General features: G+C 35.8%; 2 protein-coding genes across 5 annotated transcripts; one reads left to right on the top strand and one right to left on the bottom strand.

The window, feature by feature from the left end:
• The first annotated feature begins 233 nt into the window (after nt 1–233).
• spcs1 (signal peptidase complex subunit 1) lies at nt 234–1,697 on the top strand. Its single transcript, XM_058790788.1, has 4 exons — nt 234–478; nt 1,145–1,204; nt 1,290–1,376; nt 1,463–1,697. The coding sequence occupies exons 1-4, from the start codon at nt 443–445 to the stop codon at nt 1,586–1,588; spliced, it is 309 nt and encodes a 102-aa protein (XP_058646771.1). The 5' UTR covers nt 234–442; the 3' UTR covers nt 1,589–1,697.
• A 68-nt stretch (nt 1,698–1,765) lies between these two features.
• Nucleotides 1,766–13,917, bottom strand: nek4 (NIMA-related kinase 4). Of its 4 annotated transcripts, none has more exons than XM_058792529.1 (16): nt 13,662–13,917; nt 11,620–11,886; nt 11,343–11,540; nt 8,909–9,016; nt 8,625–8,779; nt 8,407–8,539; nt 7,715–8,311; nt 6,457–6,510; nt 5,961–6,110; nt 5,649–5,783; nt 5,477–5,561; nt 4,520–4,626; nt 4,270–4,361; nt 3,855–4,072; nt 2,474–2,607; nt 1,766–2,253 (listed from the first exon to the last, which is right to left on the bottom strand). In XM_058792529.1, exons 1-16 carry the CDS (start codon nt 13,746–13,748, stop codon nt 2,155–2,157), a joined length of 2,619 nt encoding a protein of 872 aa, XP_058648512.1. In that variant the 5' UTR covers nt 13,749–13,917; the 3' UTR covers nt 1,766–2,154. The 4 variants fall into 4 exon arrangements, with proteins under 4 accessions (XP_058648512.1, XP_058648514.1, XP_058648513.1 ...); XM_058792531.1 differs by having other exon boundaries at nt 4,520–4,584; XM_058792530.1 differs by having other exon boundaries at nt 5,477–5,543.
• Between the last annotated feature and the right edge of the window lie 1,058 nt (nt 13,918–14,975).

Below are 14,975 nucleotides of genomic sequence, written 5' to 3'. Positions count from 1 at the left end.
TTCGAATAACTGAGATGAATCAAAATCCCTGAGTCTGTCCTGAATCCTTCCCGCTTATGTTATGTGTGTATGTGTGAGTGAGTCAATGGTTCCCTATGAGATACAGATCTGATCATTTCGGCGGCCGAACATGCCCATAAATGGTCTGAAGTGTGCGTCCGTATTACTGCCTGGTTAAAAACATACATTTATTTGAATTTATAATCGCACAGAGACTGATTTGAGTGCGTATCTTCTTATTATTCAAGCCACAATTGCACGGAGATATTTAATATTCAGTCACAAGCCGTATTTTCCACTGGGCTGCGCAGATAGCACGCATTTTAGCCCCGCTGATGTTTTGTGAGGGGTCCTGCGGATCTCTACGTAAACACTTTCAAACAGGAAACCATCACTCTCTTCTCAATAATATTATCCAGCAGCTTTATTTGGTCATTTCAAAATGCTTTCAGCGTTTAAATCCATTCCGACACATATGGTAAGCCTATGTTTGCGATAAAATTATTCATCTGCATGCATGTGTTTATAATGCGAGTTCGGTGGTGTTTAGAGCTTCAATATACTGACATATGTTAGCAGCTAACGCATTAGCGACGGACCTGCTTATTTTAACTATGTAACGTTACAATAAATATTTTAGTAATATTTTTCGACAGTAATCAACACAGTTGCACCAAATAGTTAGTGCTGGTATCAGAACCAAAGTGTGCACTCCGCAAGTGATCGACAATAATTGTGAATGTAACAAGCATGATACAATATTTCTTACCAAAGACATATATAATATTTATTCGTATATTTATAATCTATAACATATATTGGGTGTTGAGGCGGTTACTTTATGAGGTTGAAATGTGACCTGAAATTTTACACTTTAATATCTGAAATGTCTTTTGCAAATTATACATTTATATGACTCTGCAACTTCGAAAAGATTAAATTAGCTATTTTTTAGTATTTCTAGCAAAACCTACACCAAGTAAAAGTGTCGTCTTATCTTATGCATGGTCTTTACAGCTCTAAAGTTTCTAATAGCAGTAAGAAAGCAGAATGAGAATAAGTTATTCACCTTAGAACAACGTACATAATTTATCACACAACCTAAAGGGACATGAATATTCATGTTTACAATGACTATTTGCAGGACTATAAAGGACAGAAACTTGCAGAGCAAATTTTCCAAGGAATCATTCTGGTGTCGGCGGTAAGTAAGACTGGCAGCACTTCTACTCTCTCAGCCATCACAACATTGTAATTTCTGCTCTGCCTCATGTCTGCTTTCCCTGCAGGTGATCGGCTTCATATATGGCTTTAGTATTCAGCAGTTTGGGTGGACCGTTTACATAATGTTGGCTGGATTCACAATATCGTGTTTGGTATGTCATAAGACTACTCTTTGCTTAATGTGAAGTTAAAAGTGAGAAAAAAAAAAAAAATTGTAATTCTGTGTCCTGTTCTTCAGCTCACCCTGCCTCCCTGGCCAGTGTTCAGAAAAAATCCTTTGAACTGGCAGCCAGCTGTTCCTGAGACATCTGGAGAAAATCGTGACAAACCTCAAGAGAGTCAGAAGAAGAAGAAGCACAAGTGATGCATGGGAGTATTTGTTTGGATTTGGCACAGCAAAGCCATATATGAAAACCTATTCATTTTTGTCACTGTTTAAACATTCAATATGTAATAAAGAACTGAGTTTGGTACTTTTGTGTGGCCTTTTTGGTTTGTTTGAGTTTGGGTTGTTGACAAAATACAGAACAGGGTTCCTAAAAATGTCATTTATTATAAATCATTCCTTATTGACTTACATTATTCGTAATATAAATATACAGTTCAGAAAATAGAAAAAAAAGTAAACTATTTATATAACATCTTTTTGCGATTCAAGATTGCTATCTACATAGCAAAGGTTCACATTTCCAAAAGAAAGTGAGAATAATGCTTTTGTGAAATTTAAAGGTGCATAATAACAGCATTTTTTGCATATCTATTGTTAAACTCACTTCTATCACTACACATTTACAAAAACATTAAAAAAAAGTAACAGTGATTGTTGATAAGAGGCTTCAGTGAAGTGTTTAAGAGCACAAATCAGTCTGCTGCCCACCAGCAGTCATGGCATATCAGTGTTTGACGAGGGATCCCTCGTGTGCATCTGGCTCAGTCTTTGAATGCAACGTCCTCAAAGAACTTCAGCTGTTGGACTTTCATTGCATACTGCTTGTATTTTTCCTCTCCCATTATCTCTTGCAGTAGGTGCTGGATAGAAAAACAGAATAGAAATCAGTTAGCCTAACTACTATTTAATTCTAAAAATGTTTTCATTATTTCCATTAAAACAAAACAGTGTTCAAATATAAATACATCTCATTTAAATGTAACTATACTCTAAAATCAATGGGTCCAAGTTCTAATCAACAGCCTATTAGTATAGATTGTTATGTTTATTTCTAATGTGCAATGAGACTTGTTAACTTGCCTCTCTCTTCTCTTCATCCTCTTCCTGCATGATGTCCAGGACTCTGTCCAATAGCTTCACCCCGAGTCCTTTAACCACATCTGTACGCAAGTGCTCGATCACTCTCCTGACCTTTGCTGGACCCGTGCTGTCGTCTATAAACACAAAATTAGGAACATGATGATGGATTCTGTCACCAGACAGAACTGCAAATTTACTAGAAAAAAAAGCAGCTTTAATTCACATTTACTCAAAATATTTTGACAGTTTAATCTGCAGAAGAGTAAAGGTATGCGTTTTTTTTTTGGTATTCGTCATCTTTTCCTATCAAAATTCTTACTACGGATGCGAAAATGCAGAAAATCAAACCTGATCAAATTTTTTTCATGACAGACAAAAGTTTCGGAGGCAATGTGTAAAGGTAATTGACACAACGTGAGGTCATTTTTATTTTTTACGTGCGAAAATTCCGGACTCAGTGTAATCACCTTAAAGTGCGCCTATTGTAGGTGGGGGGAGTGAATGTCTAGCGCTCTCTCCACCCTCAATACCATGACTGAGGTGCCCTTGAGCAAGGCACCGAACCCCCAACTGCTCCCCGGGCGCCGCAGCATAAATGGCTGCCCACTGCTCCGGGTGTGTGTGTGTTCACTGCTGTGTGTGTGCACGTTGGATGGGTTAAATGCAGAGCACAAATTCCGAGTATGGGTCACCATACTTGGCCGTATGTCACTTCACTTTCACTTTCACTATTATGGTTAATGAAAGGTTCATATTTTGGTTTTGGGAGTCCCCAACAACAGGTTGACATGCATGCAAGGTCAAAAAACACTTTTACCGTCTTACAATATGCATTTATTTTTACCTTATTTGCTCAACGGCTCCCAAACGATTCGCTCAACGATTCATTTTTCCAAACCCCTCCTTTGTGTGATGCTAATCTACGGTGATTGGTTTGATTTCATTTCCATTTCATAATAAAAGCTGCATTTGTGAGTGCAGTGCTGCTTTATGTACAGCCGTTACCGGGGAAACCGCTATTTTTACTGCTCCAAATGCGCCACCTAGTGGCAAAGAATGAATTTGCATTTTCATTCAGATCAATGTGAAAAGACCAACAAGTGGGCGGGCAATATGCTAATGTCTCATGTTGACCTCAACATGAAGCGGCTTGGGATTCGTTTTAAAAACGACTCGTTTCAGTGATTCAGAGTCGACTCTTTCTTTTGAGAGACAATGACTTTATACACGGTGCACTTTCAGATTTAACACTTTGCAGGATATTTTCATTCACTTAGAGCTGTTACACACTGCATGAAAGCTCATTTTCAAAAATCCATAATAGAGGCACTTTAAATGTTACAGTAAACAAAACAAAACATAAAACAACGCAAGTTATTACCTAATGGGAAGCCACTGATTTGGTAATCTCCCTGTTCCTCTCTGGATTTCCCATGAAGCATCAGGGTGTCCCTGTACTTCCTGTTTAGTTTGAACTCAGCCAGTGGAGTGGAGTGGCATCTTGACCCATCTGGCTCAAACGATACATCTCTGGCATCCATGTGTAACGTTTGTGTCATCATTTGGACCAAGTCTTGCATCTCATTGGTCTCAAACTTTCTGTTAAAAAAGCAATGCAAAGAACAAATGCAAGCCGTCTTATTAAGATTTCTAAAAAACAGAATATCGGCAATATGGTTAATAGATTTACATGCCAAATGCATAATCAGAATATGACTGGCTCACTTCAGAATTTTTACATGCATAAATGTGGTCAGTTATGTCTCATTGGAGTACAAGTTAGTGGGAAGTCTTACCGCTCTCTGTAGTCGCCCTCTGAACGTTCAGTGGAGCTGGTGGAGGAACTACAATCGTCTTCGTCAGACTGTCTCCATGAGAACTTCCTCTCCTGATACACAAAGAGAACCAAAATAGTTCAGGTAAGATCCCTTTTGACCAAGTAGCTGAGGTTTTACAAGGTTATGTTAGATAGCATCTGCTTCGAATGGTTCATAGAGCCTAGTGTTTGACAGTGCGTCCTGAGTCAGCGAGAAAGATCAGACATACCTTTCTTGCTTCCAAAGTTGTGCTGGCAGGTCTTGGGCAGTCTAGCTGGTCTGTCTGCTTACTGTCTAATGAGGGGACACAAGGCACCCTTTTGACAGCGGACACAGCTTCAAAGAAAAGAAACTAAGGAATCATATTCAATGAAAATGTACAAAATCTCCTTTCATCTGAATTGATGTATGCAGCACCTGTGGGCTTTGATCACAGTGGGCAGCTCTCTTATGCATTCTAATGGACACATGCACAAACGTCTCGCTTTGATCCACCAAAATGGTTCTTAAGGGTGTTATCGCTCTTGAGGCCGCTTTAACAGAATGAAAGTCAGACCCCATTTAAATAGACTAAAAAGTGAACAGGTTGAAATCTAGAATACATACTGACTGTGTTTATATGCCAAAGAATAGTGCAATATTAGAACATGGTCATACTGTGCATGTCTAAATTTATTCAGAATATTTATTCCAATTACACGAATGCAGAAAATTTAGTATTATTTATATAATCTAGTTTTTTAGTAATAATTTGAATTAGCTTTTATTGTTTTCATTTTATTTTATTGTAATTTTGCAATGTGATTTTGTCATTTTTATTTTTCATGTTACTGCTTGTTTCAGCTTTAGTTATTGTTCAGTTTTGGTTTTATTTATTACCAGTTAGTAATTTAGTGCTTCAGTGTAAACTTACTTTAGACAGTTGCAAATGCAACATTTCTAAATATAATTTAGTTTTAGTTTCTCATCTAATATTTATATTTGATTTCATTTAAACTTTATTTCAATGAACAAAAAATGTTTTAATATTTTTGTTATGGCCATGTAATGACCGTATTAACTTGGTCATTGTTCTTGACCCTAAAAGTGTGTTCAGATCTTGCTTTGGTCCACTTCCATTCATGCTGTTGTATTATAAACATTCAAAAAGCATTAATAATAACGGCATTCAGAGAAATCCACAAACCTTGTTGTCTGGAGTTCTCCTGTAATTGCTTCAATCTTCTCCTTTCTCTGGCTGACAGCGGACGATTCTGTGAGTAAAGTGAGTTCTGTTAACAACAGCAGCAGCAGAAGATTACTGCATGTATGTATCTGACATAGGGATATGCTGTTTAATATAGTCTGTAATGTTTCACCTGCTGCTCTGGACTGTTCTTGGTAGAGGACGAGAGATTGGCAGGTCTGTTTTTCTCTGAGTGGCCTTTCTGTTCATTGTTTAATGATTGGACATCTTCCGGAAGAGGCGGCAGAGGTCTGGGCACTGCTTTGACCTAAACATACAAATGTTTTAGTGAGAGCGAATGACAACAGTAATGATATCAATTCACTGAATTCATTCTGGTTCATGCTAAGTATTTGATAAAAACATTATTTAATATTCTAGTTATCACGGAGTACTAAAATACAAGAGGGGGGAAAAAAAACTGTGCAATGTCCACACTACTCACTTGATGGCTGTTCTGGTCATCGAGGGACTTGTCTTTCTTCTTCTGCCTACGCTGACGTGACATGGATGGTTCGGAGGAAGAGGAAGAGGGCTCAAGAACTGGTCTGCTTTGATCTGAGAGAGCTGAAGTGGACTCGGAATTGGACGGCTCCTAAAATGTTATTATAAATAATGTTATAGTGGTATAATAATGTTAAATTGGTTTACATTTTATTTAAAGGATTATATAAATATTTATAATAAATATGCAAATTAGTCATATTTACTTATCGTACAGCAATAACAATAATAAAATAGTGATTTAAATAAGTAATTTGTGTTTGAATGACCAATTTGAAAAGCACAACAAAACAAACAAAAAAAGTTTTAAAGGAACAAATAAATATTCTATGTAATATTTATAATGATATAAAAAAATAAAAATAAAATAAAAATTGTAATTTCAAAACAAATAAACAAGCAAACAACAACATTAACAAATTACACCAACGTTTTACCATTAAAATGACAGGAACAGGCTTGAGTAGTTTCTCTGTGGAGTCTAAACTTCCCTGGAACATGAAGGACAACAAATACATTGTCTTTAGAGTAAAGAAAAGCAATCAACCAATAAATAGAGACATTAAAGGGATAGTTCACTCAAAACTGAAAATCCTGTCATCATTTACACCTCCCTCCTTGTTCTTCCAAACCCATATGCGTTTCTTTCAGAGTGCAAAAGAAGATATTTCAAAGAATGTTGATTACCAAACATGATACTGTATGGACAAAAACCACCAAGATATTTTCCAAAAAAGATATGTTCCACAAAAGAAATTAAGTCATAAAGGAATGACAAAAGGGTGAGTAAATGCAAATAAATCATATCTCAACTTTAACACTGAATATTTTATGGAGTTTTGAAAATGACCTTTCATGCGGTGTGTAACACAGCTCTAAGTGAATGAAAACATCCTGCAAAGTTTTAAATCTGAAAATGCACCGTGTATAAAGTTATTAGCCGGAATTCCATCCTAAGTTGCGAATTTAAACTGGCACTAAATAGCCTAAAGAAAACTAGGAGAAGCTACTGAATATAATAATTTTCATATACGAAAAATTAATTGCGCCTCAGAGCGAGCAGAAGAAACACAATAAATGCACTCATTGCTTTCGGAGGTGAATGCTGCTGTTTGGAAACACAGTCGTGTAAGACAATTATACAGAAATACTCTGATGACAGACTTTGCTCAGGCATTTCAGACTGACCAAAACAACATTTCAGATGCTGTGGAACGAGATCGGTCCGCTGCTAGTCAAGTTATTCCGTCTCATAGCGCAAAGTCACATGACTTTTTTGATGCGCTTGGAGGAATTTATTTGCAAAATGCATTTCCAGCTCCCATAATTCACATTGACCCTTTTTCGCACAAGTCAAAAACCACATCAAGTGAGCATAAAAACTTTTTTGCGAATTAATTTTTATTCGAAATTTGGCATTTCCATCACTCGTTTCTCATGAGATATTTCAAAATACACATTAAAACAGGGTGATGGAAACCCAGCTATTGTCTCTCAAAAGTATTGTCTCTGAAGTCAACATGAAACATTAGCATATTGCCCTCCCACGTGTTTTGTTGGTCTGAATGAAAATGCAAATTCGGGGACTCCCAAAACCAAAATATTAACCTTTCATTACCCATAATAGGGGCACTTTAAATTTAAGATTAGGTAAACATATCAAAAGTTTGGATTGGTTCCATCACAGTAACATACCTCACTCTCCTCAGTTGAACTTCCAGTAGGAACATCCTTTAGGACACAAGCGTTGCTAAGATTATCATCAACAGTCTTTCTTTGGCTCTCCAACTTTGTCTCAGCATTGTGATGTTGTTCCATAGGCTCGTGTGGGATGTCCTCCATCCCTGCCTCCTGCAGAAGCTTCATAGTGTCGTCTTTAAGGTCCATACTTGCATCAAGAGCCTTATTCTTGCTTAGCATCTTGGCTCGATCTGCAGGCTTGGGTGTAGTTGAGTTTTGAGATATCAGTTCATTCGCTGAAATCTTATCCTCCGCTCTGCTGACATCTAATGCTGGTTTCAGAGGGTGTGTCTGAGGAGGACCAGGATCTTCTTTCTCTTCTTTCTCTCTCCTCTTGCTCACTGATGGCGGCCTGCTAGGTGGCTTAGCTTTTCTCTGTTTTTGTTCCTGGGATTGGATTTCAATGTCTATATTGCTAATGGTTGCTGTAGATGGACCTGTTGAGTTGAGAATGTCCTGACTTGGAGATTTAGGGGGCAAGTGTGGGTTAGGAAGCACTTTTTCCACTGCACCATTACAGGGTTTTTGTCGGTTCAAGTGGTTTTCTTCAACCTATGAAATGTGGAAAACAAAACAGACGTACTGAGATCATATCCATGCCTCACACAGAAGAACAGCAGACTTTTAGGATTCCCATTTTATCATACCTTTCTTCCTCTGGCCTTTGATTCAGAGTTAAGCCATTGTTGCTGAACATCATGATTTGGTTTGGTTGATGCATCAGATCCGGCACTGTTCGGTTTGCTGTTCGCTGCATTTTTCCGTGATTTGGCGGTTTTTCTGTTAGATCAGTAACGGGACAGATGATTGTAAACTATTCCATTATTTTTATTTCAACTTTAAAGACATGAAAGAGTGCACATACTCTTTTGTGGCCTCCAGGAACATGGAGATCTGCTGTTTGATGTACGGCTGTCGGAGAATGTGTTTGACGTCTGGCCTGTCCTCTGGTTTCTTACACAGCATCCGCTTGATCAGTTCTCCCAATTGGGGGTCGTACTTACTCGGCATTTGGGGCAACTGAACATTAAAAATTGATTTAAAATGTTGGAAGAATGTTTTGAATGAACAGCTCTTTAGATTTGATGCTAATATTTATTTGCAAATATTTACAGTTCAGTGAAACAGATGACCAATATATTCATGTACCTTCCCTTCTACGATACGATACACAAGGGAGTTCATGTCTTTTGCGTTGAAAGCGTGTTTTAGAGTTGCCATTTCATACACGCAACATCCCAAGGCCCACACGTCTGACTGCAAACACAAACAAACATAAATAATGATTTATCTAAAACACAAAATATCTGGGTAAAAAGAGGCTAGGCCACCCCGAGAGAAAAAAACAAACAAACAAAAAAAAAGATAAATTTTGCATAGGACTACTAAGATTTTGGTCCTAAAAATTAAGAAATCCTCAGACGTTTGAGAGTTTTTTCTAATTCCAGTTATTCTCATTAATTAATTGTCATTACTGTGAAACAGCATATTGCACAGTATTAAGGCAGCATAAAAATTGTTGTGGTTGGTAAGAATTTTTTTTTTTTAATGATATTAGCAAATGTCTCTTATGCTCACCAAGGCTGCATTTATTTGAGCAAAAATACAGTAAAACCTGTAATATTGTGAAATATTATTGTAATTTAAAATCACTGTTTTCTATTGTACTATATTTTAAAATATAATTTATTCTTATGAATTCAAAGCTGAATTTTCAGCACCATTACTCCAGGCTTCAGTGTCACATGATCCTTCAGAAATCATTTTAACATGCTGATTTGCTGCTCAAGAAACATTTCTAATTGGGTCATTCTTCATTTGTGGTGGCAAGCGGTGTGTCCCTCTACTTTACAACAGTTTAAATAAACTTTAAATACCAATAAATCATAAAATGTTTGCATGTTTGTATTCTGCAGGGTAAACACAATTTGTGCACTGTTAATAGTTACATTTTTGTTTTAAAATACATATTTAATTGAGTTTGAGAGATTGCATTTGTAACAAAATATGGATGTTCCCGCCATACTTTCAGGTATCATGGAATGTAATTGCAACAATATAACATTTTTAACACAAATAAAGTGGTTATATTGTGAATATAGATTTTATTTAACATGTACAATTTTATTAAATTGTTTTAAAAAATACAGTGTTATATTTAAGAAAAAAAGTTGTGTCCCCCAAATTCATGTCTGTGGTGTTACAACAATGTAACTTCTTGTATGTAACACTTAAAGGTGTTCACCCCTTTAAGAAAAGGGGGAATGCTATTTGGACTACTTCCTGTGTGTAAAGGTCATTGCAGGAGCTGGTTGATCTGAGAGGTGCATGGGGAGTACATTCTTTCTTATAAATTTTTTTCAATTTAGCTAAACTTCTGACAATTTCATGTGTCGCACTTTATTAGTGTCTGTGGTGTTATGTTGATAACTTGGAGATCTGACATATTTAAATCAACATTTTGATAAATACATACTTATTAATATTTCCAAAATGCCCCCTGATCTTCGAAATCATCATGATGGCAGCCTCTTTTTTTAGAAATGTCTGGATTTAGGCTGATTTGTCTGTGGTGTTACTGTCTTTTCTGGTAACAACACAGACTCTATAGTAACTTGCAATTTGAAGTCTGTGATGTTACTTAAAAATATATCTGAAATTTCTTTCCTTCAGAGCCATTTAATCTTATAATTTAATGTTTTTAGACTGCAAGGTGAATCTTTTAGAATAAAGACTATAAAGGTACCACAGACCATTTTCCCAGTCTTTTTTGATGTATATCCAAATTTTAATAAAATAAACTATCGTCCTTTAACAGAAATAGGGGCCAATATGAACAAATAAACATTTATTTCAAAAAGTGAAATTTAAATGATCAATTAAACTGAATCCTTAAAGTTATTTATTTATTGATTACTTATTACCTAAAGTTGCATATACCTGCTCATTTTAGAACAAACTAAAATTTTACTTCAAATATTGGTAACATCATAGACATAAAATTGGTTGTGTCACCAGTGTTTGACTGAAATTATTTAAAAATCAAAATGTTCTTAAGCTTCCATTTTAATGGATATAGCATATTAAACTAATTTTAAACGCATAGCAATACATTTTATTAGAAAAAAAACAAACATTCTGCCTCCCATTTGTCATCCCAATTGAAGAATGACAGTTTGAACAAAATTATCAGTTGTGCTGCTTAATATTTTTGTGGACATGGTTACACATTTTTTAGGATTTTTTGATGAAAAGAAAGTTCAAAAGAACTTGTTACAAAACATTTCTAATTTAAATAAATTTGCATTGAAATATTGGGATTTAGTACAGAAAATGTGTTTAATTGTCAAATAAAAACAACAAAAACACAATATAAATTCCAAAATATAACTGCCTGTTTTTGTTGTTGTTGTTGTTTTAATTTTGGGGTGGAAAATATAGCCTCATTATGTTCTTGACAGGTTTTTTGATGCATCAAAAGTAGTAAAAGTTATTTAGCTAAAACTGACACAGACACTATTACTGACACAGACTGAATCTAGTGCTGTACTAATGATCATTGTACGTTGTGTCCATGCAGTACCTTGTAGTTGTAAGGTTTGTTGGAGAACAATTCCGGACTCATGTAGTAAGGTGTGCCGATCAGAGTGCTGGCCATGTCGTTCTGACTCTCCAGGACCCTCGCGATGCCCAGATCACCCACTTTAATTATATTAGTCTTGGTCAAGAAGATATTCTGCGTTTTCAGATCTCGATGCAGGATGTGCTTCTCATGTAAATACTAGGAATCAACAAAAATGCAAAAGCTTTATTATTCAGCTAAAAACTCAGAAAGGACAGATGGATGGCCATTGACTTACCTGAAGAGCCATGGCAATTTGAACAAACCACTCCACAACTTGTCTCTCAGGAAGCAGTTCTCCCTTCTGCTGTTTGAGTCTGTGGTACAGATCTCCTCCCTCACAGAATCCCATCACGATGTAAAGCTGACAGTCCTCGCCTTCCCATGATTCCCGGTATGTGACGATGTTGGGATGCTTGAGCTGTGAGAGGAGCTGCGCTTCCTGCTCCGCGGCTCGCCGTTCACGTCTAGAGGATGTTCTCAGGTTCAGCTTCTTGATCACATACTGCCAAAACCATACAAGATATATTGTGTTATAATTTTGCACATAAACAAAAGACATGAATTCTAGTGGAAAATGTCCAATATCTCTAATGTTTGTTGTACAAAGAAGGATCATATCAGCAATCATATGTACCATATCTCATGTCCATTATTTTATTAAAATCAAAAAGGATAAAATCACTGCACCCTACAGACTCAAGTTGCACAGATCCATAAAAACTGAAGTAGGATCATTCCGTGTCAACTCAACCAGACGTCCCGGCTCAAATTTTTGATTTTGCTAATATTTATTCTGAAGAAAGATATAAACATGTATAGTCATGAAAGCCAAAATATTAAATGTCGTGGATTAATATTTACCGAGTAATCCACTATTTTGTAGAGGTGGGTCAAAATGGCAATTTCACCTGAGATTCAGAGCCAAATTACAGGGGGGTAAAAATGACTTAAGAAATTTGGCAGCATCATAATTTTACTTTTACACAGAGATTGGTAGGTCTGTTAGTTAAATCTGTTGAATTTAGCAATCTTCGTTGCATTATATGCCAATGGTGACCATTCAAACATGGGGAAAGAGCACTTTTCAAGTTTTTTCTCCAAAGTTTGCAGGCCTGTAACTCAAAAAGTATTAAAGATATCTTAATGCCCTTTTAGATATTGGGTCTTAACATACTTCTCTTTTGGCATCTTCATTTTTAAGGCCCTATATGGTTCAGTTCCAGAGATAATGGAATTTCAATAAGGCTTCAGGAGTAAATCAATAAATTGTACACATTTTCAATAGTCAAAAACCAAATGTGGGTCACTTTGCAAAAATATGATAATTCTTTTCTTAGAGAAAGAGGAATGTCTGAAGAACAAATAATGTTGAAACTGTTGTATCTCGTTTCTTTCTGTCAAAACAACTGCATTGAACATACCTGTCTGAGTGCCATAAATATTGTTTTTCCAAAGTTTGTGTGCCAATAACCCAAGAAGTATTAAAGATATCGCAATATAATTTTTAGATTCTAGTTTTTAATAAACTTTTCTTTTGGAATATTTATTTTCAAGGTTCTGTATCTTTCAGTCCCAGAGATACGAGGACCTCAATGAGGCCCCATATTCAGACTGTCGAATATCATCAATTTTCAGTGGTTGAAAACCTAATGTTGGTCACTTTTTATTTATTTATTTATTTTAGACGTTTCAATATTGCTTAAAATGTACATGTAATAACTCAATAAGAGATCATAAAATGCATATATGATAATTAAATTTTCATTTAAAATTTTAAGAAACAATTTCTCAAAATAATTACAGAGCACGTCACAATGCAGGATGTCAACTGCCTTTATAGTATTTGGATCAAACAAGTCAACAATATCAATAACACTTAAAAACCCCCCCAAAAAACACATTATACGTCTAACAGGTTGATTTGATTCCTGTTTTTCATACATATTTGTATTTGAACCTAACGTTACATAATCATTCAGATTTGAAGCGTCCTACAGACTCAAAATTTTCCTCTTACATTATTAATTATTATAAATGTGTTATGTACAAGGAATATTAAACGCATCACAAAGTAATTAAAAATCCCAAAAGCATTTCCTAAAATATGCAAATACACACTTTTATAGATGAGGCCAACTCTCAGGAGTCAAATCAACAACCACAAAGTCTTAAAAATAAGGCATTAGTTCATGTTAGCAATTAGTTAAATACATAAACCAGCGTGTTACTGATTAACAGGAATGCACAGGTCTGTGCACAAACTCAGATGCATGTTACCTGTTTACGGTCTGATTTGTGTCTGACCAGATTCACCTCCCCATAGCTCCCCTTCCCCACAACTCTCACGAATAAGTAACTGTCCATGATCCTCCGTCCAAAGACGCTCTCTGTATCACATAGCGAGCGATGTTAAACCCTCCCGCTCAAGCAAGCGCGCTATTCTCAATGCACCGACGGTGATTTATCTGTTTCAAACTTGTTTCGGGTGACACCGAGCACAGGAAACAGCCGGGCACAGCTTCAGCGTCACCAGGCAACTGACCGCATTAACACTGCGCGCTCCGGATACATGTGCGCGCGGTTTGAGAACAGCGCCCTCTAGAGGCGCAGCGACACATGACAAACCAGAAAAACGATTAGTTCTTGTTTTATGTCTTAATAATTAACATCTACCAACATTTTTAATCAGTCTTTAGTATGGAAAGTCTTATAAAGATTAAAGTTGCATGTTAATAACCAGTATAGCCCAAGTCAAACAATATATTCACCAGTAGGTGGCGTAATGTTTTTATTCACCGTTTGGGGCACAGGCAAAGACCGATAAAACCATCAGCCACAGTTAAACAAGCAACAAAGTTGTAAAATTTCATGCATTTTTAAACCAATGCTGAGAATGAAGTGAACACATGGTTTAAAATCTAAAAAATACATTTAAACTGATTGAAGTCACATTGGATTTCGATATCCCACTTTATAAATTATGCCATTGCCAACTATAACTTTGCAAATACATGAAAATGAAAAATACGAGATTAGACATGCGTATTTTTGTATGTCATATAGGCTATTCTAATAGCCTAAGATGATTTAGTGCTAGATTATTAACAAATGCTGCAAATAAACAGTTTTTGCTTCTTAATAACAGCAACACATAGATCAATTTAATGTGTCTTTGCTGAATATATTCATTCAGTTAGTTAGTTTTTAATTTTTAAAAACGTTTGAACGGTGTAATAAATAAATACATAAATACATACATACATAAAGAAAGAAAGAAAAAAAGAAAGCAAGCAGCAAATCAGTATTATAATAATTTCTGAAGGATCATGTGACACTGAAGACTGGAGTAATGATGCTGAAAATTCAGCTTTACATTACAGGAATATATTACATTTTAAAACAGAAAACAGCTATTGTAAATTGTAATAACTTTTCACAATATTACTGTTGTTACTCTATTTATATATCAGCAGAAAGAGGTTTTCTTAAGCAAATTCCCCCATTAGCACATCCTGAGCTCCGAGGAATAAGGATATCAGATAACGCCAGCTATAAAATCAAATTCTAGGAACACCGATTATGACAGACATA

Source organism: Onychostoma macrolepis, chromosome 11 (genome assembly GCF_012432095.1).
Source record: "Onychostoma macrolepis isolate SWU-2019 chromosome 11, ASM1243209v1, whole genome shotgun sequence".
NCBI classification, from domain to species: domain Eukaryota; kingdom Metazoa; phylum Chordata; class Actinopteri; order Cypriniformes; family Cyprinidae; genus Onychostoma; species Onychostoma macrolepis.
The sequence above is the reverse complement of the archived record's forward strand: the minus strand, read 5'-3'. Positions and strand labels throughout refer to the sequence as shown.

Bases quoted from the DNA above. Each gene is read 5' to 3' on its own strand.
- nek4 (XM_058792529.1), bottom strand. From the start codon at position 13,748: ATGGACAGTTACTTATTCGTGAGAGTTGTGGGGAAGGGGAGCTATGGG. The intron at 11,541-11,619 runs GTAAGTCAATGG...GTTGATTCCTAG, and splicing joins AAATTGCCATGGCTCTTCAG to TATTTACATGAGAAGCACAT. The intron at 9,017-11,342 runs GTACTGCATGGA...TTGTGTTTGCAG, and splicing joins ACAAACCTTACAACTACAAG to TCAGACGTGTGGGCCTTGGG.
- spcs1 (XM_058790788.1), top strand. From the start codon at position 443: ATGCTTTCAGCGTTTAAATCCATTCCGACACATATG. The intron at 1,205-1,289 runs GTAAGTAAGACT...CTTTCCCTGCAG, and splicing joins GAATCATTCTGGTGTCGGCG to GTGATCGGCTTCATATATGG. The intron at 1,377-1,462 runs GTATGTCATAAG...CCTGTTCTTCAG, and splicing joins GATTCACAATATCGTGTTTG to CTCACCCTGCCTCCCTGGCC.